Below are 27,513 nucleotides of genomic sequence, written 5' to 3'. Positions count from 1 at the left end.
GCACCTCCCTCCCTCCAATTACCTGTTAATGTGACACCAGCTGAGCAAGGTCTCTGTTAAGAATTGACATTTTCTCTCCACACCAATCTCAATGCTCCTCTGGTGCTCGGAAACGAGTGTGATGCATGGATTGTCATCGTGTCTGGGTTAACGTGCAGCTGTTGAGCGGTACGTTTTCATTAAATTCCGCAGACTCCAAAATACCTCAGAATAATGTACATTGTCTTTAATCTCGTACAAATAATGATATAAAAGTCCCTTTTAAAGACTTGCCACCGAAGTTGTACCAATCCGTGGTGTAAGATTGGGCCGCGACCTCCATTCTGACCTGCACCTGGGACATTCATTAGAAAAGTCAATTTCAGGATTGGAAACAAGGATGGGAGCAAGGACAATCATAAAAGCAGAGGCACAAACATCACACAGCACACACACACCAGCATCGACACTTTATGCACAGTAACAGCTTTAGTGGGGAATTAGTCATTGTTAGAAACTTAACAATACTTTGTGATGAGTCAGGACATGTTTACAGAAACAATAAACATGGGCTTGAAGTCACAACAGCCTTTACAAAGTCATGTTTAATATTTCATAAGAGGGCATTGCTTTGGGGGCATTTAGTGCTGATTATGGCCTTAACCAGCCTTTGAACTGGGCCAGAATCTCACAGCGAGGCGGCTCCAGCCTCTAACACTCAGAGCTTGAGTAACTTAATTCTCTTTCCCCCATATCATTTATATATGAATCTAAATCCGTTTTTTCTCTTCCCTCTTTTCCTGCGGGAGATTGGAGCCGGTCCCTAAACCAGGAGAGACAGTGAGTTTATCCCAACTTCCTCAAACTGTGGACACTGTGTAGCCAATGGCAGCAGCCAGGGACCTGGGGACAGGAAGTGACCAAAAACAACGATTAATCCTGGACCAGGATCATTGTGAAAATACTAAACACTGACTTTCCTCAAAGTCGGGCTCTGCGGAGTGTGCGCACGGTTACACTCTGTCCAGCTCCACAATTATTGCAACTTTTAAAAATATTTTGCAACAGTTTTGTACATTTCCCCAAAGTCCAAGTCCTCCTGCTCTGGCGGCTGAGATACTATCGGTCTCCCAGGCCCTGTTATGAGACACCTGTCGCTCCCAGGCTCATCCCAGCCGCGTGGCTCATACAGGGAAGCGTTTGCATGGATTTGGGATAATCCTGAGTAACAATCCGGCCATTCTCTCCCGTGCTGCCCTGTGCTGTCATTGTCCCACTGTTGCTCTTCAGGGCCTCGCTCAGGCAGACCTGGGGAGACAGAGATAAACGTGTAAACAACAACTTGCATTTATATGGAGCCCCTCACGCAGGGTACCATCCCAGAGCATAAGCAAAGCCAGGTGTCACCGCATGTTCATTGCAGACGTCAGGGAGGCTGGCGTCGCTCACACTAGACTATCATATTCCATTTGGTTAATGGGATTGAAGTTCGGATTACTTACTGTTTGACTGAATGTATAAAGCCTCACTGTCAGTGAGCTGTCTGCAAATCACTTTTGAATGAGAGTTGGCCTGTCACTGTCAGCTCTCTGCCAGCAGAGAAACTCCACAGCGTCAATTCCACACTGTACACATTCCCTGTTATTGCTGAGAACAGCTGTGCTCTCTGCACAATGAGTGTTGCCACTGCATCCACACAGAGCTGCTTCTGCCAAGAGGGAGATCAGTCCCCAGGGTGGTAGGGGAAGCACTGGTGGTGGGGGGGGAAGAGATGGGGCGTCAACATACTGGACGATTACAGAACACTGAACACCTACAATCTACAATTTCTGATTTGTGCCTGGCATATAATAATAAACCTTACATTTGATATAGTGCCTTATCACACCATTGAGACATCTCAAAGTGCTTCACAGAATATACTGTAAAGTGGACATTCAACTCAAACTATTGCCTGTTCAGTAATCTGCACCATCATTACAGGGATATACAACAGCAGGAAGTCATTACACAGCAGGAAAACACAAACACTGAGTTTGTTGCCAATTAGCTTTGTTCACTACACAACACAGACAAGTTGGGATCATGCACCACATGGCGACATTCCTTTCCCTAAATCTCAACACTTTCCATCCCAAATACGTTGTAACCTTCTTTACAGGTTGCATAAGCCCCTGAACGCTGCAAGGAAGGTGCGTTTAAAGTTTGTGTGCTCTTTGCCACCTTCATTCGTCTTGTTTCACTTCTTGACTTGTAACAGAACTCGACCAAAGCCACCAGCATCGCCAAGCCCAGGCCTCCGATCAGGATGTAGAAGACTCCGGCCACATTACTGAGGCTCAGGGCACTGGTCTTGTCCTGGAGTCAGAACAGGAAAGAAATAAAACACTGCATTAAAACAAGGCACAGGGACCACTCAATCATCAGCCTGCAACTTCCTCCATTGCATATTTATAAATGATATTCATTGATATTACTGTCACTCTATCAGGTATTTGAAGGGCACTTTGTTGTTGAGCATGTTTAATGTGGACACTTTCTGATATTTGGGGCAATTAAGCAATAACCATACAAGTGCTAAACGTTCGGAATAGCAATAACTTTTTACTGCAGGAATCTGAAGACCAAGGACTCAATGCCCAGTTTCATTAACTGACCTGAGATAACTGTATCAGAAATTTTAGCAACTTTCACTAAAATATTTCATATCAATTTGAAGAAAGAATAAGAATCAAGTCTCCTGATGGCTAGAAACTGGAAAGGGGCTATCATGTTATTATGTGTAAATCATGCAGCAAACAAGGCTGTATTATGCTCCAATGTGTAAATGTGCACACAAAATGGGAATTACAGGTGCCATTAATTATGTAATTAACCAAAGAAAAAGGTTGGTTGTTGGATCATTACAAAATCATTTTCATTAATTACATAATTAAAGCACATGTAAATCATTCCAGACATATGTATTTGCACATGGTGCATAATACATTCCTGTTTACACACGGCCTGTAATAGACCATTGTGAGACCATTTAACCAGCCTGGGTCATACCCTGTTCCTCTGCCGGGAGTGAAATTGCTTGTCAGTTTCCTCATCCAGGTATCATCAACACTTTGTCTGAGCTCACTGCTACAGAGAAATACAGTATTTCCTCACAGGAAATTACATAATAATCTCATGGCACTAGGTCAGTAATTATTACTGACAGAATTTCACCCCAAAACAGCTGACCCTCAGGACCAATCTGGTTTAATAATTACTGCCAATCAAGATGTGGTTTCCGTGGATAGGGGAGTGAGATGTGATCACTGTGAATTGCATATGGGAGATGTGGCACAAGGGCGAAGTGGTGAGGTCTAAGCTGTCTGATAATAGGGACATCTTTAATGTACATGTAACCTAACCTTATACCAATCTGGGATTTGATCCCCAGGAACCATCCTGGCTATTTATTATGTACAATGATATCTTCCTCACACAGGTGACCAGCAGTGATCATAATAGTGCAATGGTAAACTGTACAGATGAGCAGAAATTGTGACAGAAACCAGGTGCAATAGAAAAGGTCTCATTAAATGCACATCATTACATTGGGTCCCAACCTCTCTTCACAAAGCTTGCCTTAAAGAATCTATGCAAGAAGTTTATGTGCTGCAGGTATAGATTAGTCACATAAGTCAGAGGTAATTAGGGTCCAGCTCACTCCATCATGCTCATACGTGCAAACCCATCGTGTAAATTGTTGGATTTACAGATCTCTGCTGTAAGGCTAGGGAGTGAGTGTAAATCACACCAGTTTGCAGAACTGAATCCATGTTCTGCACATTGGAGTCTATCATGCGCTTATCAAAAGTTTCATTTGGAGTATAGCAGGCATCCAATCTGCTTGTCCGCGAGCTCTCATCTCATTTGTCTCAGTCCTCAGTCGTGGTAGCTTGGCTGCCTCGCCCAGGGTTAGAGGGATACTGAGTGAGGGGATGAAAGGGGGGGGGGAGGCTCGAGTTACCCTGGGTTTACGCGAGACCCGCAGCGACTGACCTTACTTGCAGAGTCCTTGCTTCCACATTCACCTTTATCGTACCACCATTTGTTTTTCAGCTTGTCTAAGATGCCTTGCTCACTGAGTTTCAACACTGCAAGGTTTACCGTCGTTCTTCCCGTGAAACATAACATAAATAACATTAGCAATGTTATTTTATGTTATCCATTACAAAATGCATTTCTAATTCAAAATTCAGAGCAATATGACTAAATGCTCCATCTGGCATCTGCTCCGACACCCCAGGCTGCAGGGCGAGATGTGCATTACTGCATCACTTCCAGTAAGCAGCAACAGCAGGCACCTGGCAATAGGTCAGAGATAAGGCTGGAGCAGCAATATTCGCTGAGGTTCCTGTACACCTTCGCTAGTGACTCAGATTGTTGAGGTTTATATGAAGACATTACACTGAATGGGTCTTCGGAAGCATTTGATCCACAACCAGCATGACAACAACAACAACTTACACTTATACATGCCTTTCCTGTAGGAGAACGTCTGAAAACAAAGTGTGGAACTGGAGCTCGAGAGGGAAGGTGGCCAAAGACACAGTCAAAGTGTGCGATTGTTAGATGGGTTTTGTGTATTGTGTATTGTAAGAGTTCTCTATTGGGCGAGTGGGGTGCAGTATGTAAAGTGAGTGTATGTTGGGGAGGCCAGGCCGAGTGTCCCTCAGGCACTGATCTCCTGATGGGACTCTGATGCGGAAGGGAGCAAAATAAAGCTTCACGTTTTTAAGCCCCTTGAGCTCACATTGAGCTGCCATTGAGTGCAGGCAACAACACAATAGCACCTTGGCAGATAGACAGAGACTCTGCTGGTGGTACAGTGTGAAGGGGAAACCCAGACCAGGGTGACTGGTCAGACTCTGAGCTGTGAGCATTCCTCGCTCTTACATCTCAATATTGGAACTGATTCTGGTCCACACCCCATTGCCTAAAGCAGCGCATTAATGCCAAGAACAGCCAAACTCCCTGGATAAATCCTGCTCATAGGTGAAAGACACTGGTATATAAATGTAAGTTATTGTTGGTTGAGAAGATGATGAGGACGGAGCCTAACTGGGAAGTAAGAGCAGACACACTGCACAGTGTGGTCCTTGACTGTTATCCAGACTGTGTTATAGCCTTTCTCTGCTTGTTGAAGCCAAGTGTCTGACCTTTGCTGGTTACAACATTTGTGCGTTTAACCCACTAGTTGTTTCTTACTGAGTCTGACCTTGGAGTCACCTCCCCCGCTGCCGCACTCTCCTTTGTCGTACCACCATTTGTTTTTCAATTTGTCCAAGAGACCCTGTTCGTTCAGTTTTAGAACTGCCAGGTTTACTGGATTTCTTGAAATGATAAAAGATGCTGATAAGTTATGAGAGACAGCGGCTGTCAGTCTGTGACAATCACATACAGTAGAGATGAGAAAATTGGATAACTTGGATTATTCCCCGCAAAAAATACTAAAACACATTTGTAGAAAAGAGGATCCCAAGAAATCTGTGAAGAAAACAAGTGTGTAATTTGTGGAGAAAGTGTTAGATAGTAAAGAATGAATCACAGAGAAACAACCATTCTGCCCCACAATGATGGGAGGCACTCCATTGGCCAATGGGAAGGGAAGAGGGGAGCAAGCTTTGATATTGCTCCTAATTTAACTCCTGTCAGTGCAGACTGAGTACTTATTGCTGCTTGTTGTGCTACAGAGAACAATCAGACACAAATATTAATTCATTACACAAATAAATCTATACTATAGAATCTGGTGCAGACTGTGGTGGGGGTGAGGCAGCACCATAGAGAACCGTTGTGCCCCAACACCCTCTGCCTTCTCCGATACTCTAGAATGATGCAGAACCTCCTCCCACTCAGTAACCAGTGGAAAATCACAGCTTCATGCAGTGGTTGGGTCTGTAGAAATGATCCGTGTGGAACAAGCATCCATGTAACTCAGTAAGCCATACTGTTAAACTATATGTTTACTACATGTAATCTAATGAGATATAACTATGATTGCCAGCACAGACTTGAAGGCACTTCTTATGTGCTGCAAATTCCTATGGTTCTGTTTGAACATGTATTCCAGAATTATGCTGCATTTTCTCTATTGTTTATAGAGAAGCCAAGTGTCACATTAGGTCAGGATCAGAGCATGAGAAGCTGAACGGAGGCTTGTTCCACAGGGTGGTGTCTTGGTCGGCAGGACTGGCCAGCATTACAGTGATATTCACCTCCAGTTAAACTTTAATGTTGGTGTGTGCGTCAGTCACCGTTTAATAATATAATGGCAGGAAACACAGGAGCAAAGTCTGCTGCAACCTCTCATGTTCTCTGGAAAATCTGTTCTCAATTTTTTAAATAAATAAATTTGACTTTGCTGATTGTTACTGAGGAGCACCTGTTCTCGGTGACTGAGACAATCTCCGCTGTGGACAGCCAGGCCACACTCTTGGCACACAGCTTGGAATCTGACCAATTGTGGCTGTGAATGAGAGTTTCCTGCAGTAACAGAACCAGGTCAGCAGGTTAAAGACAGTATCTCAGTCATTGCTCCCGAGGGAAAGCTTTGTCCCAGCCCTGAGCCTCAGCATCTTTGTTCTCTACAAACAGGAAGACTTGGAACAATAATCACCTCATTTTCACTCATCAGACTTTTATTTCCTACAGGACTGCCAGTGATTGGTGGATTCATTATAAACATCTGTAACTCTGTTAGGAGTCATTTTCTATTGGTTCAATGCAGCATCTCTGGGTCAGGTGTGGACCAGGCAGAATATTTCCTGACATAAAGCTTGGGTGTCTGCCTCAGTAGTTAGTGGCAAAAACTCCATTCCCTGAAGCTGATCAATAACAGACAGGAATACCTGGGCCACGGCTCCCCATTAGCTGGTTACAATACCACAATCTCTATCATATTTCTCTATTGATCAATGTGAAGCATCTGTCAGTTATTGATCCAACAACCTTATCAATAAAAACAAGGAAGTGACTCCAGACCACAAAGGCTGGTCAGGCAACTCCAGGTGTCACTTGCGGCTGTGACCTGACAGGATGCAATCCCAGAGCCTGCGTTTGAGGCCCAGAGCATCAGACACAGGTCAGAGCCAGAGGAAGGCACGGCAGAGCTGAGTGTCTCACCATAGAGCCACCCATTCACACACTGAGGCCCATATTACCAACACGCCAGATTTATAAAAACATCTGTCTTCAAATTTAAGATTACATGGAGTTGAGGAAAATTCTTGAACTCAATCTCAATTTGGGAAGTTTCTGCAGTTCTTAAAATGATCAGATTCCAAGTTAAGATTAGTTTAGGAATGCTGTGTGATTTGAATTTAAAGATAAATTGGGTGTGTGGGGCTCCATGTGGGATGTGGGACTGTGGGAGCGCAATGAAGCACAGGACGAAGTGTTGGACAGCAATGCAGAAAGCTGGTGCTTGCTCACACCTTCCTCTGGGTGACATCAGCGTCATTTCCTTGAACAGAATTGGAGAGTTCCTCATTTTACATGGAAAAGCATTTGCTTTATGATTATTCTTTGCTGACCAAAATTTCACATATTTATATCTAATCCAAAGTATTAATTGGTGCTGGAGTCATTAACTGCTGGGAGCCAGGGAGCAAGGCTGCATTAAGGATATTGAGTACAGGATGTCTTCCCAGAGCTGGAGCGATGTTTGGCACATTGTTGTGCAATGTAAGTGTGGGAGCCTTTAAACAAGGAACCTTTCATTTGAAGTAATTCACAGCCTACACAGAGGAGGATGAAATGTGGAATTCTCTACCACAAACTGTATTTGAGGTAAATTCCAACAATTCTTCTTAAAGGAAATTAGATAGATGTTTCGGGGGGGATCAGCAACATGAGATTACATTAAGTGATTAAGTGATTAAATTAATAATCCCTTCAAAAACCAAAAACAATAATAAATTGGTCATTTTCAATCTAAGACTGTTTGTGGGACATTGCTGTGCGCAATTGGCTGCCGCGTTCGCCCACAAATATACAGTCAATTCACTTTACAGTGTGTTCTGTGAAGCGCTTTGGGACGTCCTCCCGACGTGAAAAGCGCTATATCAAATGCAAGGATTATTATTATATTATTATAAGTGTCTTGTGGATAAAAACGCCAGTTGCCGACTCAATGGTCTGAGTTCTGTAATAATCTGTGATACTCTGATAAAATCTGACTATTTTGTGTGAAAGTCTTGAGTTTGTTGTCGAATATTAAAGGCTCCTTTCTAGCAACGCAAAGTCTCAGTCTCACTAACTTGTTTCTACTCCAACTGTCATGAATGTACAGTTCACATGTGCTTGGCAAACACAGGAGCGTTACTGAGGGAGGAGGGGGCATCAGCTCCTGTAGGCACACAGCACAGTATTAATGTTCTGATAGAGTCTGTATAGCAAATATTAAATCGGAAATAAAGAGATTGCACACCCAGGCTCTGATCAAGGAAATGTGGGCAAGTGGGAAAGATGGAGGCCATGATGCATGCAGAATGTCACCTCAAAGCCCCAGGGACAGCAGGAAATAAGTTTCACACCACAGCCATGCGTGAGGCGAGCAGCACATCCAACCCTTGGAGCAACGGTAAGTGACTCCAGCAGCTGGAGCTCTCCGCAGGAGAGAGTGCCTTGCCCATTATGTGGGCGAAGTAGATTCTCACAGGCACAGCAACACATTCAGCATGGAGGATCCATTGCTCGATGGTTTGGAAGAAGAAAGTGGAATGGGACGTACCATGCAAGTTCTGCCCCTCACTCTCTCAGCACTGGTTGTACAATCCATCCCAACTCAGTGCAAATAACAGGGAATAGCCTTGTTATACTGTCTCCCGTACCTCAGCGCAGAACCTTTGGGCGTAGCCACTCCATATCCCTTGGAGTCCAGGTTGCCTCCCACCTTCATGGTGTCACACGGCTTCCTCTGCTCGATGTATTCATTCATCGTAGATTCCAGCAGGTACGCGTACTTCCCTTTGGATTTCCGCACTCTGGCCACGCCTTCCTCGGTAGTTTTCACAAAGACCGAAGGTTCAGCTGACTTCATGTAAGCCCACATCTTCTCAAACACCGCAATCTTTGATCTCTGGTACAGAGAAGAGGAAAAAGGCAACAAACGTTGTGAAAACAAACAAAAGCAAGAGCGACAACGATCTGAACAGTAACAATTACGTGACGAGAGGTGATTGTTTACCAGTCCGGTGAGGATAGGAAGTGGTACAACCACAGCATCGCACTGGGAAGTGATCCACGGTTTCTGGAGGACAGAGACGACTTTGATTACTCACCCTGAAGAACTCCTTTGTAGAACCTGCATCCAGCGTCCCGTAGGCAATCTCCGTTTGCTTTGCTAGATCCTCAGCACTCTCGATCGGTGACACCATCCGCTCCACAGTCAGGAATGCGGCGAGGTTGGCCGTGTACGAGGAGATAATGATCAGGGTGAAGAACCACCAGACGCCCCCGACAATGCGGCCTGACAGTGACCTGGGGGACAGGGTGAAATGGGGATGGGAAATAAGATGAGATGCATTAGGAAACAAAGCATATCACAATGTAACTGCTAGAAGATTAACATTGGCCAAACTAGCAAACCTCCCACAGCACAAGTCAACTCAAGAGGTGAAGAGTGACCTAACCTCCACATCTTCATTCACCTACGTTTTGTGCAACTCCTCCCAGCCTTGGTGATGGTGAAGATACTGATGGAGCTGAGCCCTGTATTGTATGTCTTGCCGCTCACCTGGTTTTTTACATTAAATCATTAGGAATTTATTGTGTTTAAATACCTGATGCCAGAGATGAGATGTTACCTTCTCCTAACAGTCAGAGAATTGTTGATGTCTCGTTGGTCCCTCTGCTGGTGTGAGAGTAAACCCTGAGCTATAGCCCAGTGACTGTATCTCTCACACAGGGTAGACATTACAGCACATCCAGTCTTTCAGAAGCAAATAATTTGGTGGTGAGAATCTCCATTCCGTCTCACTGAATAATTGATGCTACAAAGCCCTACCCAGTAATTACTTTCTGTTCAGACGCCCTTTCTACAATTCCAAAAGTAAACTGCCAAGATTCATTCAAGGAAAGGTGTGCGAGTGTCCAATTAGCATCGCTCCGAGTGGCTCCCCGGAGACATCTGCCTAGCACCGGTGGTGTTGAGTGTATCTCCGCACAACCCCCACACTGTGCCAACTCACAGTGGCATCTCCCCTCCCATCGGTGTGACCCATTTCCCTAATTGCCACTTTGTGCTGTCAGCCCACCTTTCATTAAACAATAGGGAAAACTCCACTAGTCAAATACGGATTTCCCCCAAATCCTCCCAGTGCTGGAAATTACTGTATATCCCAACAGGGATGAGTCTATGTTAAACAATGGCTTTCTGTCCTTGGTTGTGCTTATGTACAGCAATGTAGAGCGACCCAATCCAATCACTCACCCTCAAGCACCCGTCACTCAAGCTTATGGGTCTCTTCTGGGCTGAGCAGTCCCATACTGTCCTAGTTGATACACACTGAACACTAAACTCACAGGAGTCAATTCTGCTCAAACCCCAGTTCAGGAATATTCACAATAAACCAAAGTGAATACAAGGCACATTTAACAGTAAAAATACCACCACTACCCACCCCCGCCCCCCCCCCCCCCCCACCCCACCTGACAGGCACGGGTTCCGCTTTCCCCCTTTTCCCCACTATCTCCATCATACAACAACTAGTCATAAGAAATAGGAGCAGGAGTATACCATTCGGCCCCTCGAGCCTGCTCCGACTCACTAGTCACCTCCACCCTCCCTCTGCCTCTGGGTCGGGGTCAGACTCCACCATTTTCAAGTGCAGCGGGATGCCACCCCACATAGTCCCTCCCTGACCCACCTCATTTATTCTAGCAGTTGTTCCTTCACAAAAACCTTTTCAAAATTACAGTTTGTTCAGTGACGTATCACTAGACTACCCACCCACCCTACAGCAACATGTAGTAATCCTTGCATTTGATATAGCACCTTATCACACAAAGTGCTTCACAGGATTTACTATAAAGTATAGCGACTTTACATTTTGTAAGCAAACACAATACTAAATCATCATCACACCCTACTGTAACATAATCCAAGTCTCCAACACACCCCACTGTCCTTGCAGGATTGCCATGATTAGGACTAGTCTCCAGGTTTCAGGTTATAAAATTAAGGCGCATAATGTATGATCTGTTGAAAAACAAATTCTGTGCAGTCAATGTATTAGAAAATCAATTGTTACACATTTCTTATTAGGAAATCTGTTAAGATTTAAGAATCAAATTAAACCACCAATCTTAAGAAAAGTCACTGATATTTCTTAATCCTTCACATTCTGTGAACACTGTAAATGATTAGGATCTTCGAGGTTGGATTTTTGGACCATGAAGACCTCAATTAGTAACAATCCTTGCATTTGGTACAACAGCAATAATGCTGAAACACTTCAAATCAAAGCACTCCACATGTAACAGCTGTCAAGTGCAGGGACTGTCTATTTATGAGTAAATGCATTACCCATTTTACCGTACACATCAAAGCACCACAAACAATTTTTTGGGTGAATAACCAATTTGGAGGATTGGTTGACAGGACAACAGGACATCTTCAAGTTTCTCACAGCTTTGGCAAATCTGAACATCCACCTGAAGGGCTCAGTTTCATTCTTCATCTAAACGATGGTGTCCAACAATGCAACCCCCACCCCCACTCCCTCCCCAACACTGCACTGGAGCAGCAGCCTGGACTATGAGCTCAAAGCAAGGACATATGGCCTGAACATTAACCATTTTAGGCTCCCAACAAACTGTATTGCAGCAGTGTAATCGTCACCAGTCCTCTGACCCCCAACCCCCCACCCAAACATAAACCTCACTCAGCCCACCACAGGCCACGTAGTCCAGCCATAAGCAAGACAAATAACTGGTTCATCAACGTTTATATACACATGATCCATGGACCGTAAAATGGGTCTATGCAGCAAACACACGGTACACCCCCAAGGGCGCTTTGCCTACATTAACTCTATGCATTTTACGGTCTCGGCATGGTGTATATAAGGTCTTCCAGAAATGCATCAATGATCACAATTTCACATCATTCATGCATTTCTCACGTTCTGAACAAAAACAGCCATCTCTCTCTCTTTTTTTATTTTTTTTAAATAAAAAATGAAATAATTTTATCCCTTTTGGACTAAAGAATTTGTTTGGAATAAAACAAAGCCACTGAAAAGGTCTATTAAAATCAACGAACAGGAAGATATGCACCATGGCATCCGAATGGGACCGAAAATGCACAAAGTTATAGGTTTAAGGGACCAACCTTGGTGAAATATCGCATCCTTGCTGCATAAAGGCCCCCAAGGAAAACCACAGGCTGTTAAATATCCCAAACTCGTTGGTCTGATCGCTATTCTGTGGGTCCTGTCCCTCCTCATACTCCTCCGTGTGCCACTCGTAGGGACTGAACCTGCTGACCAGGAAGAGCACCACGCTGACCCCGATGTAGGCAAATACGATGCACATCCAGATCTCATAGGCCAGCGGGTCCAGGAAGGAGAACACTCCCGGTTTGGATTTCTGCGGCTTCTTAATCATGATGGAGATTCCGAGGCTCATGAAGGGTTTGGAGAAATCGATTACCTCCTCTCGCACCAGAGTGATGGTCAATGGGGCAACAGCGATGTCTGCTTTCTGCAACAGAGAAATGATGTTAGAATGGCCTATGTTGTCTTACCCTTCCCCTCCGCCCTCCCCTCCCCACACACTCCCCTCCCCCCATACACTCCTGGTAGGACATATGTGAACCACATAAAGTCGAGATTGACTCTTGTTAGACTTACAGAGTAGACCAGCTCGCCCACCATGCCATTCCACACCTTGGTCTCTGGGTCTCTGGCTCCATACTTCCCATCGGCCACAATGGCCAGTTTGTAGTTGAAGCTCACGTGTTTGCCGATCTCGGTGGCCAGTTCCACGCAATAACCCTCGTACTTGTCATTGCCCTCCAGCTGCTCGTGGTTCTTCTTCAGCATCACGTAGGGAGCCTCCTGTGGGGAGAACCCAGTCAGTCACCTTGCGATGGACATAGCCCACATCTGGCTGACGGGAGCCATGCAGGAAGGTAACAGTGCCAGGTGCTGTTTGTGCCAGATGACGAACACAAAGCCGGGTCTTACAGCCCCCAGGGAGTCTGGGATGCAGCTGGTGGAAACTCTGTGGGGCCCCTCACTCACCGTTGTGCAGAACCCGGAGGCAACAAGCTCCATTCTTATACAAACTCTGAACCTCGGGAGGACCAGAGAAGCTGCTGAGACCTGGTCCTCTCCGTTACCTTCCATCAGAGGGTCTGCTCAGCAGCGGTGAGAGAGTGAGGGAGAGGGCAAGGAAGAGGGTGAGGAAGAGGGTGAGGATGTGGGACAGGGCGCGGTATCGGGTGAGGGAGAGGGTGACTAAGAAGCCGAGGGAAAGGGAGAGGGCAAGGGAGAGAGCGCGGGCGAAGGAGAGGGCGAGGGAAAGGGAGAGAGCGAGGGAGCAGGAGAGGGAGAGGACGAGGGAAAGGGCAAAGGAAAGGGAGAGGGCGAGGGAAACGGCGAGGGGGAGGGGTCAGGCATGTGTGAGGAAGCAGTAGAGGGCGAGGATGAGGGAGAGGGTGAGGGAGAGGGAAAGGGAGCCGGGGTGCAAGGGAGTGGGAGGGGATGAGGATGAGGGAGAGGTGGGGGGCAAGGCGGCTCAGACCTACCAGGATGGTGGTAACGATGTAGGTCCGGTTCTGGATGCCGCTGGTCTCGTTGCTGCTGTGAGGGTCTGTGGAGGTGGGCATGAATCTGTCATCTTCATTCCAATAGCCAATCTGTGGTATCAGAGGAACAGATAATGAGATGCACACACATGTGAGTTTGTGAATGTGAATACATGGGTATGAGTGTGACTGTGCTTCTATGTGTGCCAGTGTACAATTGGGTGTGTGTACAATCCTGTGTTCATGAATGCGAGTGAGAGAGTGCGAGTGAGAGAGTACAAACACATGGCCACACTGTGCTGTGGGTACCTTTCGGACGCCGCTGCTCTTGAGCTCCAACACGCTGACTGTGTAGTTTGTTCGTTGCCCAAACTCATTAAACTGGATGTTGCCTGTCAGCCCCTCAGCCCGGACCTGCCATAAAACACAACCCTGTCAGACAACATGGAGGCACTTCCTAACCAACCCAGAATTTCTGCAACTTTCAAGGAAACTGTAATTTTATTGGTTGTATTTAAAGTTCTCGATGCTGAGTTGCACCATTTATGTGCCCCAGGATACAACACATGGACAATGAGCTACTGAGTGTGATGCACATAATTATCAGGAAGGATAGAAAGAGTGAGTCTATTTGGGGGGAAGGGGAGGAGGGGGCACCTGCTGTAATGCTCTCTGGATGTCGATGCCTTGCCCCCAGGGCACAGCGGGGTTGGCCAGACAATCTCCGGCATTTCCTCGGCGCGAGATGTCGATCCGCGTCTTGCGAAGATATTTGAAGGCTTCAGACAGGACGAGAATTCCATCAAAGGTCATGGCTGAGGTGTACTGGAGACGAGCGAGGATAGAGGTTAGCTGCCAACATTCACGCGGTAAATGGACTTTATACTCATCAAATAACAATCCTTATATTGGATTCATAATGTCAAAACATCTTAAAGTGCTTCAGTGCTTAAAGTTCTTAATGCTATTTCAGACATTGAGAGCTGTGACTACAGTATTGTCCAGAGGTCTGTGTGTGTGTTTACCTTCAGGCGGCTGCCCTCCACACCCTGATATTCCTTGGGATCCAGCTTCTCCCAGCGCTGCAGGAATTTGGTGACTTGAATGTTTGTTGGCAACACAATCTGAAATCCAGTCACGTTGGCTCCAGCATATTGGAATTTATCCAGATTTACATCCAGGAAGCCCTGTAAACAAAGTAACCGCGAGAATAATGAGCGAGCCTGAGGGGATCAAAAGTCATCTGGAATTCAGATGTAAACCAGGAAACCTGTGGTTCACTACTGGCTTTGGAGCCTACAGTGCTCTATGTCAGGCCCCTGTGGATCAGTGAGTGTGAAGAGAAGCGGAACGGGTGGTATGAAACATGGCAGACTAGAAGTGGAAGTTGTACAAGAATGAATGGTTGAGAATTAGTTCCAGACCCCAGAGACACCCTGACAGTTAGTGACAGAGGCTTCAGAACATTCTCAATGTCAGTAAGCTAACTCTGGCTAACTGTGGCAAACACTGGAGCAGGTCCAGGTGACAATCTGTTCATGAGCAAAATCAAACTTAGTTTTGAATAAAATATTTGTGAGTCTGATCAAACCGTATATTGAGGCTCGCATTGCCTCAGTTGTACACAATCTCACGTCTCTGCCACTACCTCTCCCCCAGGCTGCCAAGACCCTAAGTTATGCTTTCATTATGTCCAGACTCGACTACTCTACTCCCTGAACTCCTCTGGTCCTCCCTATACAAGCTTAAGACCATCCAGCATTCTGCAGCCAGTGTTTTCTCCCATACAAAGCTCTGTGAGCCCATTGCACCCTCCTCACTCGGCTCCACTGGCTCCTCTGGCTCCTCATCCTCCAGCAGATTTAAATCAATATTCTCGTTCTTCACTTTCAGATCCTTGCACAGCCTCACCGCACTCTCCTCCCCTGTCCCTCCTCTGCAGTTACTCCATCTGCTCAGCAAACATTGCCTGCTTTATGTCCTCCCCCAAACCCATTGGTGGGTGATCTTTCAGCCATTCTACTGGGAACTCGATCCCAGATTTTCCCAACTTTCCCACTCTCTCTTCATCTATCTTTCCAACTGGCTTTCAGTCACCTTTCCCATCCTTCCTGAACTCCCCACACCCAGCTTAGGCTCTCAGTGAAGTGTAAAGTGTTTTTGGACATCCTCCCAACATGAAAGACACTTGATGAATGTAAATAAATTCTTGCATTCATCGCAATATCTGACCAATGAAATAAATATAATAAAAATGTAGTTACTAATGTAAAGATACACTGTTACACTGCATTACCCCCACAGCAATGTGCCAATACATGAGCTGTAATTGTTACCAACTGTAGATCAGTTCATTAACTGATGATCCTGGTCACCCTGTAGCTACAACAAACTCTGATACCTTGCAGATAGTCCCCGACATGTGCAGAGCCTGGGCTGGAGCCCTTTCCCCCAGTGATTTACAGGCAAAGCTGTGAGAGATGAATTAGATATATTTAAATGTCACTTTATCCCATTGCCATTTGTTAAATTGTCATCTTGAGTTATTGTAGATTTATTTGGTGATTTACAGAAACTGTAAATCAATCCAACATGTCCCACCTGTAATTGTCAGCCTATCAGACAGAAAGCAACCTGCTGCACACTGGGTCTTGCCCTGAAATTAACACTTAAGAGCTTAGAAACGAGTCTTAGAGCTGTCACGTCCCACATTCAGCAATAACGAGTGTTTATACGGTGAAGCCGTGCGCTCTCACCAGGTTGGAGAAAATGTAGTGATAGCCACGGATGTGCTTCCCGATGTTTACGATCTGCAACAAAACACAGTTTGTGAAATGTAACATTTGATTTTTCAAGATGCAAACAGAATTAGAATAATTTACAATTTACAGTTAAATTCCTCAAAGTGAAAATCACAGTTAGCAGCTTTACAGTGACCCACACAAACCCTTCGTCTTATCCACATTCACTGTTTCTAGTTATAAGTTATTTTTATTTATCTAAATTCAACTACATTTGTATTTGTGGAGTCCTGTAGCTCAGTGGTTAGAGCACTCGCTTTGCAAGTGAGAGACCTGAGTTCAATTCCAGGCAGGGCGAAACCTTGGGCAAGTTTCCTTACTCCACACGCCTAATAATAATCCCTCCAAAACAAAAACAATAATAAATTGGTCATTTTCAATCTACGACTGTTTGTGGGACATTGCTGTGCGCAATTGGCTGCCGCGTTCGCCCACAAATATACAGTCAATTCACTTTACAGTCTATTCTGTGAAGCGCTTTGGGACGTCCTCCCGACGTGAAAAGCGCTATATCAAATGCAAGGATTATTATTATTATTATTATTATTATTTTGTGGCTTAAGTGGTCCTGTTCTTCATCAGCAGTTAGCAATTAATGACTCTAGGCAGAACTTTCTCCATTCACCATCACTACTCCTCATTCGTTGAGCCACGTTTCATTCTAACTCACAAATGCTCATTGCCTGCAAGTGTCAACCTTATCCAGAGGTCTCACATGTGGAACTTTACCAAATGCCTTCTTAAAATCCACGTTAAAGTGGACAAATCTAAGTACAAATATTAAACATAGTGAGGTGTGGATTTCAGATGTTGTTGAGTTTACCTGGTTCATGATGGCGTTGAGTTTATCAGACTCACAATCAATGACCACGTGTCGTTCCTTTCTCTTGTCCAGATCTTTGAAAAGCATTCGGTACCCCTCCTCGGTGGTGGTCTCCAGGCTGACGGCCGTGACCTGCCAGTTCTTTTCTGCAGCTGTGTCCAGCACCTTCTGTAACACTGAGAGACCTGGGGGAGAGCGGGTATAGAGAAGGGGTCAGAGGTCAAATCCCACCTGCCCTCAGCCTGGCTTACAAATTTCAATTAGATCTGTGTCAATTAGAAATGAGCTGCTGTACTCACAGATCAACACAAACACTTACCTCGATCAGCATCGTAAATGTATACAAATTTCTGCCACTTGTAATGTGTGATGAGGCTGAGGAGGGCGTCGTGCAGTCCAGGCCTCATCTGGATGACAAACTGGTTGGAGGTGTCCACGGGGAAGCTCGGGGTGATAAAGGACAGATGTAAAGCCCCGCAGAAGGACCTCAGCGTGTTCACCGTCTTTCGGTCATAGAAGCCGAAGATAGCGTAGACTCCTCGTTGGAACAGAGAACAGACTGAACAGGAAAGAGGAAAGGATTTAGTGTAAGACACAGGTCAATAGTCCCCGATTCCCACTCACTCACCTCCCCCACCAGTGAAAAACCAGCTCCGGCCTGTCTCCTCTGTTGTTCACACCTTATTCTTGTTCAGTGGGTGTGGATGTGGGAGGGGTGTCGGTGTGGGGAGGTGGATGGCTGAGAGGAGGCCAGAGCTGATGAAAGAAGCTGTGGATGGGAACATGGGGAGACAACAGCCCAGGTGGTGAAAGAACAATAAATATCTCACAAAGGGATTGGAAAAAGGTCCTGTAAATTACAGTGATTCCCAGTTGCTGGTGAGGAGAGAGATACACAGAGAGCGTGATTGGGTGGGTTGCTGGTGGGTCAGAGTGTTTACCTACAAAATGCATCCTGTGAAGCACGAGGAGACAACCTCCAGACAGGAAAGGCACTACATAAATAAAAGAATTATTATTAATAAATAACTGTCACTGCATTCGCTGAAATGCCACTAATAATTGCAGATTAATGTTGTGGTTTTGGCAAATTACAGTTGCAATAAGATAAAACCAAACCAATTAGAGTTTGAGAATAAAAGCCTTGCCCAGCTCTTTGTGTTCTTCATAGCCATGGCTCTTTATTATCACATCTGTAGTCCTCTCTCGGTCCTCCTCAGGCCACGGTCCCACTCGTGTGGGGCCCCAGTGGGCCGGAAAGTCAGTCACTGTGTATCAGTAATTCACACTCTGTGACATTAATGCCTCTTCACTCAGCAACTCCAGCTCCTCAAGTGTCTTCTAAGGAGTATGGTTTAAGGAGCCTCTAGTGATCGGTTCCAGCTGCATTAATAGTAGTAGTCTTTCACAGCTGGAGCAGAGGCTGTGAAAGACTACTGTGAGTGCACCACAGGAATACTTGGTTCCCTTATTCCTCACAGCAGCTGCTGGATATATGCACTGACCGCTTCACAATCCCCACCCATCCTCCCATTACCCTGATGTTTCTCACCAGTTTAGTGTCTTACTCTCAACCAAGCTTTGTTGCTAACCTATTCCAGTTGTTAATCACTCTGTGTGTAAAGAAAAGCTTCTAATAATCCTTGCATTTGATATAACTCTTTATCACTTCATCAAAACCTCTCAAACCACTTCATGGAAATCACTGTAAAGTGTAGTGACTTATCTATGGAAGGTGTGTGATGTGTGATTTGTCGAGAAGGAGGCCTCACATATTCTCTAACATTTCTCCTGCTGTCACCTCTTGTGTTTATTTCCATCAGAGGATTTTGTTTGGCTATATTCTTTAAAAATAAGGTCTGAATTTGGCAACAGGTTTTCCATAGTTCATAAAATGAATCAGCTTCCAAACAAAGTATGACTTCAAGAATTTTCTACAAGTTTGTAATGTTCACTCAGAATGCTCATGGGAATAACAGGAGTTTGTCAAGCAAAGTAAAATAGTTATTTAGCGATTTCATCACAAGCCCGAGCTCTGGCTGCTTCCCTCGTAAAAGGCCACTGTAACAACAGTGTTGTTGTTGCGGGCTGATGCTACACGAGGTTCGGGAGTCAGACATCAAATGTACGTTTACACCACCAATGGATTGTATAATATAAGTTGATGTTTGTCAAACACTCTAACCCTAACGCTGTACTCTGTGTGACATCTGTTGATCTAGGAGAGAGGGAGGCCATGAGGCAACCTGGAGTCCAACAGCTGTGGTGACATTTGAAAAATGTGATCCCAATGTCCATTCCAGAACACTGCCGCACACACATGACAACAACTGCACTTATATAGCCCCCTCCACACAGGGTAGCATCTCAGAGGTTTAACAGTGGCGGAGCCTGACTCCGAGCTGGGGGAGAGGAAGGTTTTCAGGTGGGATTTGAAAAAGGGGAGTGAGGGGGCAAGGCAGAGGGATTGAGGGAGAGTGTTCCAAAGTTTTGGGGCGTAGTGGCTGAAACCAAGTCCTCCGATGGTGGGGCAGATGGTGCGAGGGACAAGCAGGAACCGATGCCGTTCGAGCGGAGGTGCTGGGTGGTGGATTGGGGAGTGAGGAGGTCGGAGAGGGAGGGAGGGGCCAGAGAGTGAAGGGATTTGAACACAAGTGTGAGGATCTTGAAGTCAATCCGTTCGGTGATTGGGGATCTTCACTGAACGGGATTGTGGAGCTGGGGAGACAGTCAAGGAGTACATTGGAGTAATCCAAGTGTGAGGTGACAAACCATGCATGAGGGTTCTGGCTGCATTTGGGGTGAGGTACAGTCGGAGGCGAGCAATGTGGCGGAGGTTGAAGAAGGTGGTCCTGGTCAGGGGCTAGATGTGGGGGTGGAAGGACAGCTGGGGGTCGAACCGACACCTAGATTGCACACTGGTTCGGTGAGTCTGAGGGAGAGCCTTGGGAGGGTGAGGAGTTTAGATCCACAGAAGTGAAGACATTGACAGGAGCCAAGGAGCATGGCTTCCAACTTTCCCACATTCAGCTGAAGGATGTTTGCACTCATCCAGACCCTGTTGTCTGCCAGATACACTGTCACACGCACACCACCACAAAAGAGAAGAGATTTTTTTCCTTGGCCAACAATTCTCCAATTTGTTAATCACCAATGCATTTTGCCTAAAAAGGCATTACATTGAGGCAGTGATTGCCATGAAGATATTGTCATGTCATAAAATGCAAGCTTCTTCTTAAAAGGAAAGTAATTTAGGTTAGCTACCTACCTGCTCAGCAGTGCAGAAATCACTCAACACAGGAGTCATTTGAGTCTGAATGTTACCAAATGTTACCTATTTAAAGAGATTGTCAATTCCTGGAAAGCCCCACCATTGTTATAATAATAATAATAATGATCCTTGCATTTGATATAGTGCTTTTCACGTCTTCTCAACATCTCAAAGCGCTTCAGAGAATATGCTGTAAAGTGAATTGACTGTATATTTGTGGGCGAAACACGGCAGCCAATTGCGCACAGCAATGTCCCACAAACAGTCGTGGATTGAAAATGACCAATTTATTATTGTTTTGTTTTGGAGGGATTATTATTGCTAGTCAACCAGGCTATTCTACACTCAGCTGACCTGTAAGATTTTATTATCTTCATTGAACACTCTAGTAAATCATGATTAAGTACATGGAACAGTTCTATAGATTCCCTTCATTTTAATGGGAATCATATTAATACAACCATAATGTTTTCCTGCAAATATGGGTGATTAGTGAGGAGCAGGTGATGTAGGAAATTGTTAACAAGCTGCAGTTTCACAGACTCTGCCAGGAGATAGTCTATTAATCTTGTACAAGCAACTTGTCATGGTATCTCTTATAACAGTCCTATTGATTGTGTCTGAGTATTCCAGTGTGGGAATGCTTGTTATTTTATACATCTGTGCATGTGAGAGGTGTGAACATGTTTGCATGTCTGTGTGCAAGAGTGTCTGTGTGTGTCTGTATGCAAGCGTGTTTGTGTGCATGGTTTTGGCATGCGTTCGTTCAGACATGTTTTCATGTACGTTTGTGCACATATGCACATGTAAGTTTGCATCTGTCCATGAACTTAAACATGCTCAGGATTCAGTGGCTTTGTAACGTAAAATAGTTACAGTATCTCTGACTAACAAAGCAGAAAATATGATCAGCTTTAGAATGAGAGCAATGGAAAACTCAAAGGGAGGAAGAGAGAGGAAGAGAAAGACAGAGAAAGCGATGGAGGGCGAGGGAGAGCTGAAGGGCGACCTTACAAAAGGTGTAAAAAAAGATGTCAAATTGAAAAACAGAGGCAGGACTGCAGAGATCACATCACACAACAGGGAAATTCACCCCAAAAACTGTCAACTGAACCAGATTGAAACACATGGCCTTTGAAGCAAAGACTATAAAAGTATACGAAAAGAAATGCTGGGGAGAGCTAAACAAATCACAGTTTATTCACAGACATCAGCAGCTCGCAACCGTTTGTAATACATTTCAGAATTTCAAGTTTCTATCACTGCACAACACACAGACAGGCAAACTGTGGAGTTCTCTATCACTGCACAGCACGCAGACAGGGAAACTGCAGAGTTCTCTATCATTGCACAGCACATAGACAGGCAGGCGGTGAACAGAATCAGATATATATTCTAACAGGAGCCTGAGAGCAGACAAATCATACCTGCAGCTTCATTACACTTTTCTCACTGCCCTCAACACACAGCACATACTCTTGAATACAGCCTGTCTGCATCTCACCCAAAATATTCATACCTCAATAATAATAATATTTGCATTTGATATAGCGCATTATCATATCTTCGCGATGTCTCAACATGCTTCACAGAGTATATTGCAAAGTTAATTGACTGTATATTTTGTGGGCAAAATCTCAAACACATAAATGATGTGAAGGTGGAAACAAGAAATCTTAACCCTTGAAGTCCCATTCTCATGACTCCGTCTCCCAACTCTGTATCAGAAAGCAGAGTCAATGATTGGCACACTGAATTTAACGATGGCCGCTGGTCTATCATCAATCTGGCAGCTTTATACTGGTTGGCAATGAACTGCTGTAACATGCAATGTGTTGATAGTAATCACTAAGTAGTGCCTCCTGCTGGTGAATGTGCACACTTCCCGCAATGACAGTAACTAAAGGTAACTGAAGTCAGAGTGCAGTCCTGCAGAATGATGTTCCCAGGAGCAGGGGTATTAGTCAATACTGTTACACCTCACAGCACATCACAGTACGTCACAGCACATCACAGCACGTCACAGCACCCAGAGCACGTCACAGCACCCAGAGCACGTCACAGCACCCAGAGCACGTCACAGCACCCAGAGCACGTCACAGCACCCAGAGCACGTCACAGCACCCAGAGCACGTCACAGCACCCGGAGCACGTCACAGCACCCGGAGCACGTCACAGCACCCGGAGCACGTCACAGCACCCGGAGCACGTCACAGCACCCGGAGCACGTCACAGCACCCGGAGCGCGTCACAGCACCCGGAGCGCGTCACAGCACCCGGAGCACGTCACAGCACCCGGAGCACGTCACAGCACCCGGAGCACGTCACAGCACCCTGAGCACGTCACAGCACCCAGAGCACGTCACAGCACGTCACAGCACCCAGAGCACGTCACAGCACCCAGAGCACGTCACAGCACCCAGAGCACGTCACAGCACCCAGAGCACGTCACAGCACCCAGAGCACGTCACAGCACCCAGAGCACGTCACAGCACCCAGAGCACGTCACAGCACCCAGAGCACGTCACAGCACGTCACAGCACCCAGAGCACGTCACAGCACCCAGAGCACGTCACAGCACCCAGAGCACGTCACAGCACCCAGAGCACGTCACAGCACCCAGAGCACGTCACAGCACCCGGAGCACGTCACAGCACCCGGAGCACGTCACAGCACCCGGAGCACGTCACAGCACCCGGAGCACGTCACAGCACCCGGAGCACGTCACAGCACCCGGAGCACGTCACAGCACCCGGAGCACGTCACAGCACCCGGAGCACGTCACAGCACCCGGAGCACGTCACAGCACCCGGAGCACGTCACAGCACCCGGAGCACGTCACAGCACCCGGAGCGCGTCACAGCACCCGGAGCGCGTCACAGCACCCGGAGCGCGTCACAGCACCCGGAGCGCGTCACAGCACCCGGAGCGCGTCACAGCACCCGGAGCGCGTCACAGCACCCAGAGCGCGTCACAGCACATCACACCACGTCACAGCACATCACAGCACGTCACAGCACATCACAGCACGTCACAGCACGTCACAGCACCCAGAGCACGTCACAGCACCCAGAGCACGTCACAGCACCCAGAGCGCGTCACAGCACCCAGAGCACGTCACAGCACCCAGAGCACGTCACAGCACCCAGAGCATGTCACAGCACCCAGAGCACGTCACAGCACGTCACAGCACCCAGAGCACGTCACAGCACCCAGAGCACGTCACAGCACCCAGAGCACGTCACAGCACCCAGAGCACGTCACAGCACCCAGAGCACGTCACAGCACGTCACAGCACCCAGAGCATGTCACAGCACCCAGAGCACGTCACAGCACCCAGAGCACGTCACAGCACGCAGAGCACGTCACAGCACCCAGAGCACGTCACAGCACCCAGAGCACGTCACAGCACATCACAGCACGTCACAGCACCCAGAGCACGTCACAGCACGCAGAGCACGTCACAGCACCCAGAGCACGTCACAGCACGCAGAGCACGTCACAGCACCCAGAGCACGTCACAGCACCCAGAGCACGTCACAGCACATCACAGCACGTCACAGCACCCAGAGCACGTCACAGCACCCAGAGCGCGTCAGCACCCAAAGCGCGTCACAGCACCCAGAGCGCGTCACAGCACCCAGAGCGCGTCACAGCACCCAGAGCGCGTCACAGCACCCAGAGCACGTCACAGCACATCACAGCACGTCACAGCACATCACAGCACGTCACAGCACCCAGAGCATGTCACAGCACCCAGAGCACGTCACAGCACGTCACAGCACCCAGAGCACGTCACAGCACCCAGAGCACGTCACAGCACGCAGAGCACGTCACAGCACCCAGAGCACGTCACAGCACCCAGAGCATGTCACAGCACATCACAGCACGTCACAGCACATCACAGCACGTCACAGCACCCAGAGCACGTCACAGCACCCAAAGCACGTCACAGCACCTCTCCGCATGCTGAAAACATGTCGAACGACACAGAAATCTGATTCTATGGTAGAAAATAGTCAAATATATTTAAAAATGAGAATAGTAAGGAGAGTAAAAGCAAAATAAGATAACAGGGCAAGTGTTGCTACGTTATTTCAAATGTAGTTACTATCGTGTTTTGTATTTATCAGTGGGTTATTATTGCACTTCTCATCGTGAGGGTAAATGTACAAATCACGGTTTACAGATAGCACTGGAGACAGGGGACATTATAGCACCAACCCCCCACCCCCAGAAAATAGATAGTACTACAACAACAACAAGTTACATTTACACAACACCTTTCATGTCATGAGGATGTCCCAAGGAGTCTGGGATTTGGACCCGAACTGGGGGTTCGGATTAGGAGGGATGGAGTCCCAAAGGATAGGAGTAATATCAGATATTCCCTCCCCAGCCTGAGGGACAAAAGCACATCCCCCACCCCATCCAAACAAGAGCATATCCCCTCACCCCCACCCCCAGCCTGAGGGTAAAGGCATTAGTAGAACAAACAGTCCTAATCCTTCGCTTCTCACACCTGCTCAGACTGCGGCTCGGCTCCCCCTCGCCCACACGTGTGTGTGTGTCTGTATGTCACACCTCTGCCATCACACAACCCCATCACAGCTGCTGGTTTGGTTGACGGTCCGGAAAGAAAATCTGTTGGGATTTGCGTTTGCGTTTATTTTGCGGAGGAACGTGGGCTGCTGCGGGGAGCAGCGATTCTCCGCAAAATACTATCAATGCGAACCAACGCTCCCCGCAGCCCCAGCGCTGCGGTCGCTTCGAGTGTTTCAGTAGAAACCGCAACACTGCAAATTGCGCTAAAATGCAATCCTTCAAGTACCTGTACAGTAACCGCACACCTCATCCCCGAGCTGTCACCCCGCCGGCGCCCACCTGCCCAGCGACCCCCAGACACTGTAGCCCACGCTGGCTTCCCCACAGCCCCAACAGCGACACACAAACACATCCCAACAGCGATACACAGACACACAAACACATCCCAACAGCGACACACAGACATCCCCATTCTAAGCTCCATTAACTTATTCATATCAGCGCCGAAGCTCCTCGCCGGCACCGGGAACACCTCCCGCCACAGTTACCAGCCTGTGTGTGTATTACTGTCCCTGTACAGGCACAGGGCTATGTGTGTGTGTTACTGTCCCTGTACAGGCACAGGGCTATGTGTGTGTGTTACTGTTTCTGTACAGACACAGGGCTGTGTGTGTGTGTTCCTGTCCCTGTACAGACACAGGGCTGTGTGTGCGTGTGTTACTGTCCCTGTACAGACACAGGGCTGTGTGTGCGTGTGTTACTGTCCCTGTACAGACACAGGGCTGTGTGTGTGTGTGTGTGTGTTCCTGTCCCTGTACAGACACAGGGCTGTGTGTGTGTGTGTGTGTGTGTTACTGTCCCTGTACAGACACAGGGCTGTGTGTGTGTGTGTTACTGTCCCTGTACAGACACAGGGCTGTGTGTGTGCGTGTGTTACTGTCCCTGTACAGACACAGGGCTGTGTGTGTGTGTGTGTTACTGTCCCTGTACAGACACAGGGCTGTGTGTGTGCGTGTGTTACTGTCCCTGTACAGACACAGGGCTGTGTGTGTGCGTGTGTTACTGTCCCTGTACAGACACAGGGCTGTGTGTGTGTGTGTGTTACTGTCCCTGTACAGACACAGGGCTGTGTGTGTGCGAGAGTGTGTGTACAGACAGATACAGGATGCTGTACTCACAGGCATGTGTCACCGCGAAGCTGTTGCTGATGTCCACATTCTCGGTCTGGGTGATGAGCTTGTACAGGGTGTCTGTGTTGTAGAACGAGAGTCCGAAGCGGAACGCGGAATATTCCTGCGATTGTTGTTTGGGAAACAGAGCTCCTGAAGGAGGGCACAGCGGGGGTCAGGGATAACAGCACATTGCGCCCCGCTCTGTCACACACACACACAGGGCTACATGGCTAATAGTAAAACATTTACAATAATTGCACGTTTGAAGATGAAAAATGAAGAAACTTTATACAAACGATACATATGGTGCCGGGGTGTGAGGTGCGGGATGTGGGTTGAGGTTGTGGGGTGGGGAGTGAGGAGATGGGCTTCAGGTGAAGGAATCTGTTACTTACCTATCTGCAAGCTGCTGGGGAAAGCACAGAAGCCCAGCCCTAGCCAGCCCGTGTACACAAAGGCCAAGATGTGCTGCTGCATATTTCCCTTTGCATTTGGCGGAGAGAGTGTGAGAGAGAGAGTGAGAGAGTGAGTGAGGATAGCACCGAATCTGCTCTGTCCCCGCTTCCTCTGGTCTCGCCGCTAACTGACTGGCTGCTCTCCACACTGACAGCACTGTATGTGTGTGTGTGTGTCAGCCCCACGCGGAGCTCTCCAGGAACAGCGAGAGACGGCAGGAGTAGAGCCGAGTGTGGGCTCCCCGAGGCCGGATGCTCTCCAGGTGATGGAGGGGCGCTTCCCCGTGTGGGAGCCTGTAGAGACGCGGCAGCCAAGCCCCCAGCCCAGCCTCACTGGGAATGGCACACAGACACACACAGGCGCCGCTGACACACAGCAATGCCTGGATTCCCGATGTGCTCATTGGCAGGACCATCACCGAGCAACTGGCCGTGAATAGAGAGTGAGATCTCACACATCTACATAATGTTTTTATTATTATCCCAAGTGCTGAGGTTTGAGATCAGGGTCAGCATTAAGCTCCCATGTCAGGGTCTGACTGTAGTCTCTCGGTCTGTGATTCTGCTAAACAAAGGGTTTGATTTTTACACAATGCAGAGAGGAATGAGGTAAGTGGCAGCGAGGCTGAACATGAGCTCCCGTCACCATGGCAATAGTTTAGAAACACCCTT

At 47.2% G+C, this 27,513-nt stretch overlaps 1 protein-coding gene across 4 annotated transcripts; it reads right to left on the bottom strand.

The window, feature by feature from the left end:
• Positions 1-207: 207 nt before the first annotated feature.
• LOC103188209 (glutamate receptor 1) lies at positions 208-27,169 on the bottom strand. 4 transcript variants are annotated; one of them, XM_007908105.2, is made up of 16 exons: positions 26,782-27,169; positions 26,393-26,536; positions 17,718-17,957; positions 17,399-17,583; positions 16,531-16,584; positions 14,800-14,961; positions 14,432-14,599; positions 14,084-14,188; positions 13,775-13,885; positions 12,876-13,082; positions 12,356-12,726; positions 9,303-9,501; positions 8,853-9,100; positions 5,237-5,351; positions 2,203-2,337; positions 208-1,287 (listed from the first exon to the last, which is right to left on the bottom strand). In XM_007908105.2, the coding sequence occupies exons 1-16, from the start codon at positions 26,861-26,863 to the stop codon at positions 1,120-1,122; spliced, it is 2,694 nt and encodes an 897-aa protein (XP_007906296.1). In that variant the 5' UTR covers positions 26,864-27,169; the 3' UTR covers positions 208-1,119. The 4 variants fall into 4 exon arrangements, with proteins under 4 accessions (XP_007906296.1, XP_042195841.1, XP_042195842.1 ...); XM_042339907.1 differs by lacking the exon at positions 5,237-5,351 and adding an exon at positions 4,018-4,132; XM_042339908.1 differs by lacking the exons at positions 208-1,287; positions 2,203-2,337 and adding an exon at positions 4,039-4,132.
• Positions 27,170-27,513: the final 344 nt, after the last annotated feature.

This window comes from Callorhinchus milii, unplaced genomic scaffold, assembly GCF_018977255.1.
Source record: "Callorhinchus milii isolate IMCB2004 unplaced genomic scaffold, IMCB_Cmil_1.0 Scaffold13, whole genome shotgun sequence".
NCBI lineage: Eukaryota > Metazoa > Chordata > Chondrichthyes > Chimaeriformes > Callorhinchidae > Callorhinchus > Callorhinchus milii.
The sequence above is the reverse complement of the archived record's forward strand: the minus strand, read 5'-3'. Positions and strand labels throughout refer to the sequence as shown.

What these genes read in the sequence shown, in the direction of transcription:
- LOC103188209 (XM_007908105.2), bottom strand. Translation starts at nt 26,863, where the DNA reads ATGCAGCAGCACATCTTGGCCTTTGTGTACACGGGCTGGCTAGGGCTG. An exon ending in CATTTACGATGCTGATCGAG is followed by an intron (nt 17,584 to 17,717) that starts GTAAGTGTTTGT and finishes GCTCTCCCCCAG; the next exon opens with GTCTCTCAGTGTTACAGAAG. An exon ending in ACATCGTTACCACCATCCTG is followed by an intron (nt 13,083 to 13,774) that starts GTAGGTCTGAGC and finishes TTCTCCCCACAG; the next exon opens with GAGGCTCCCTACGTGATGCT.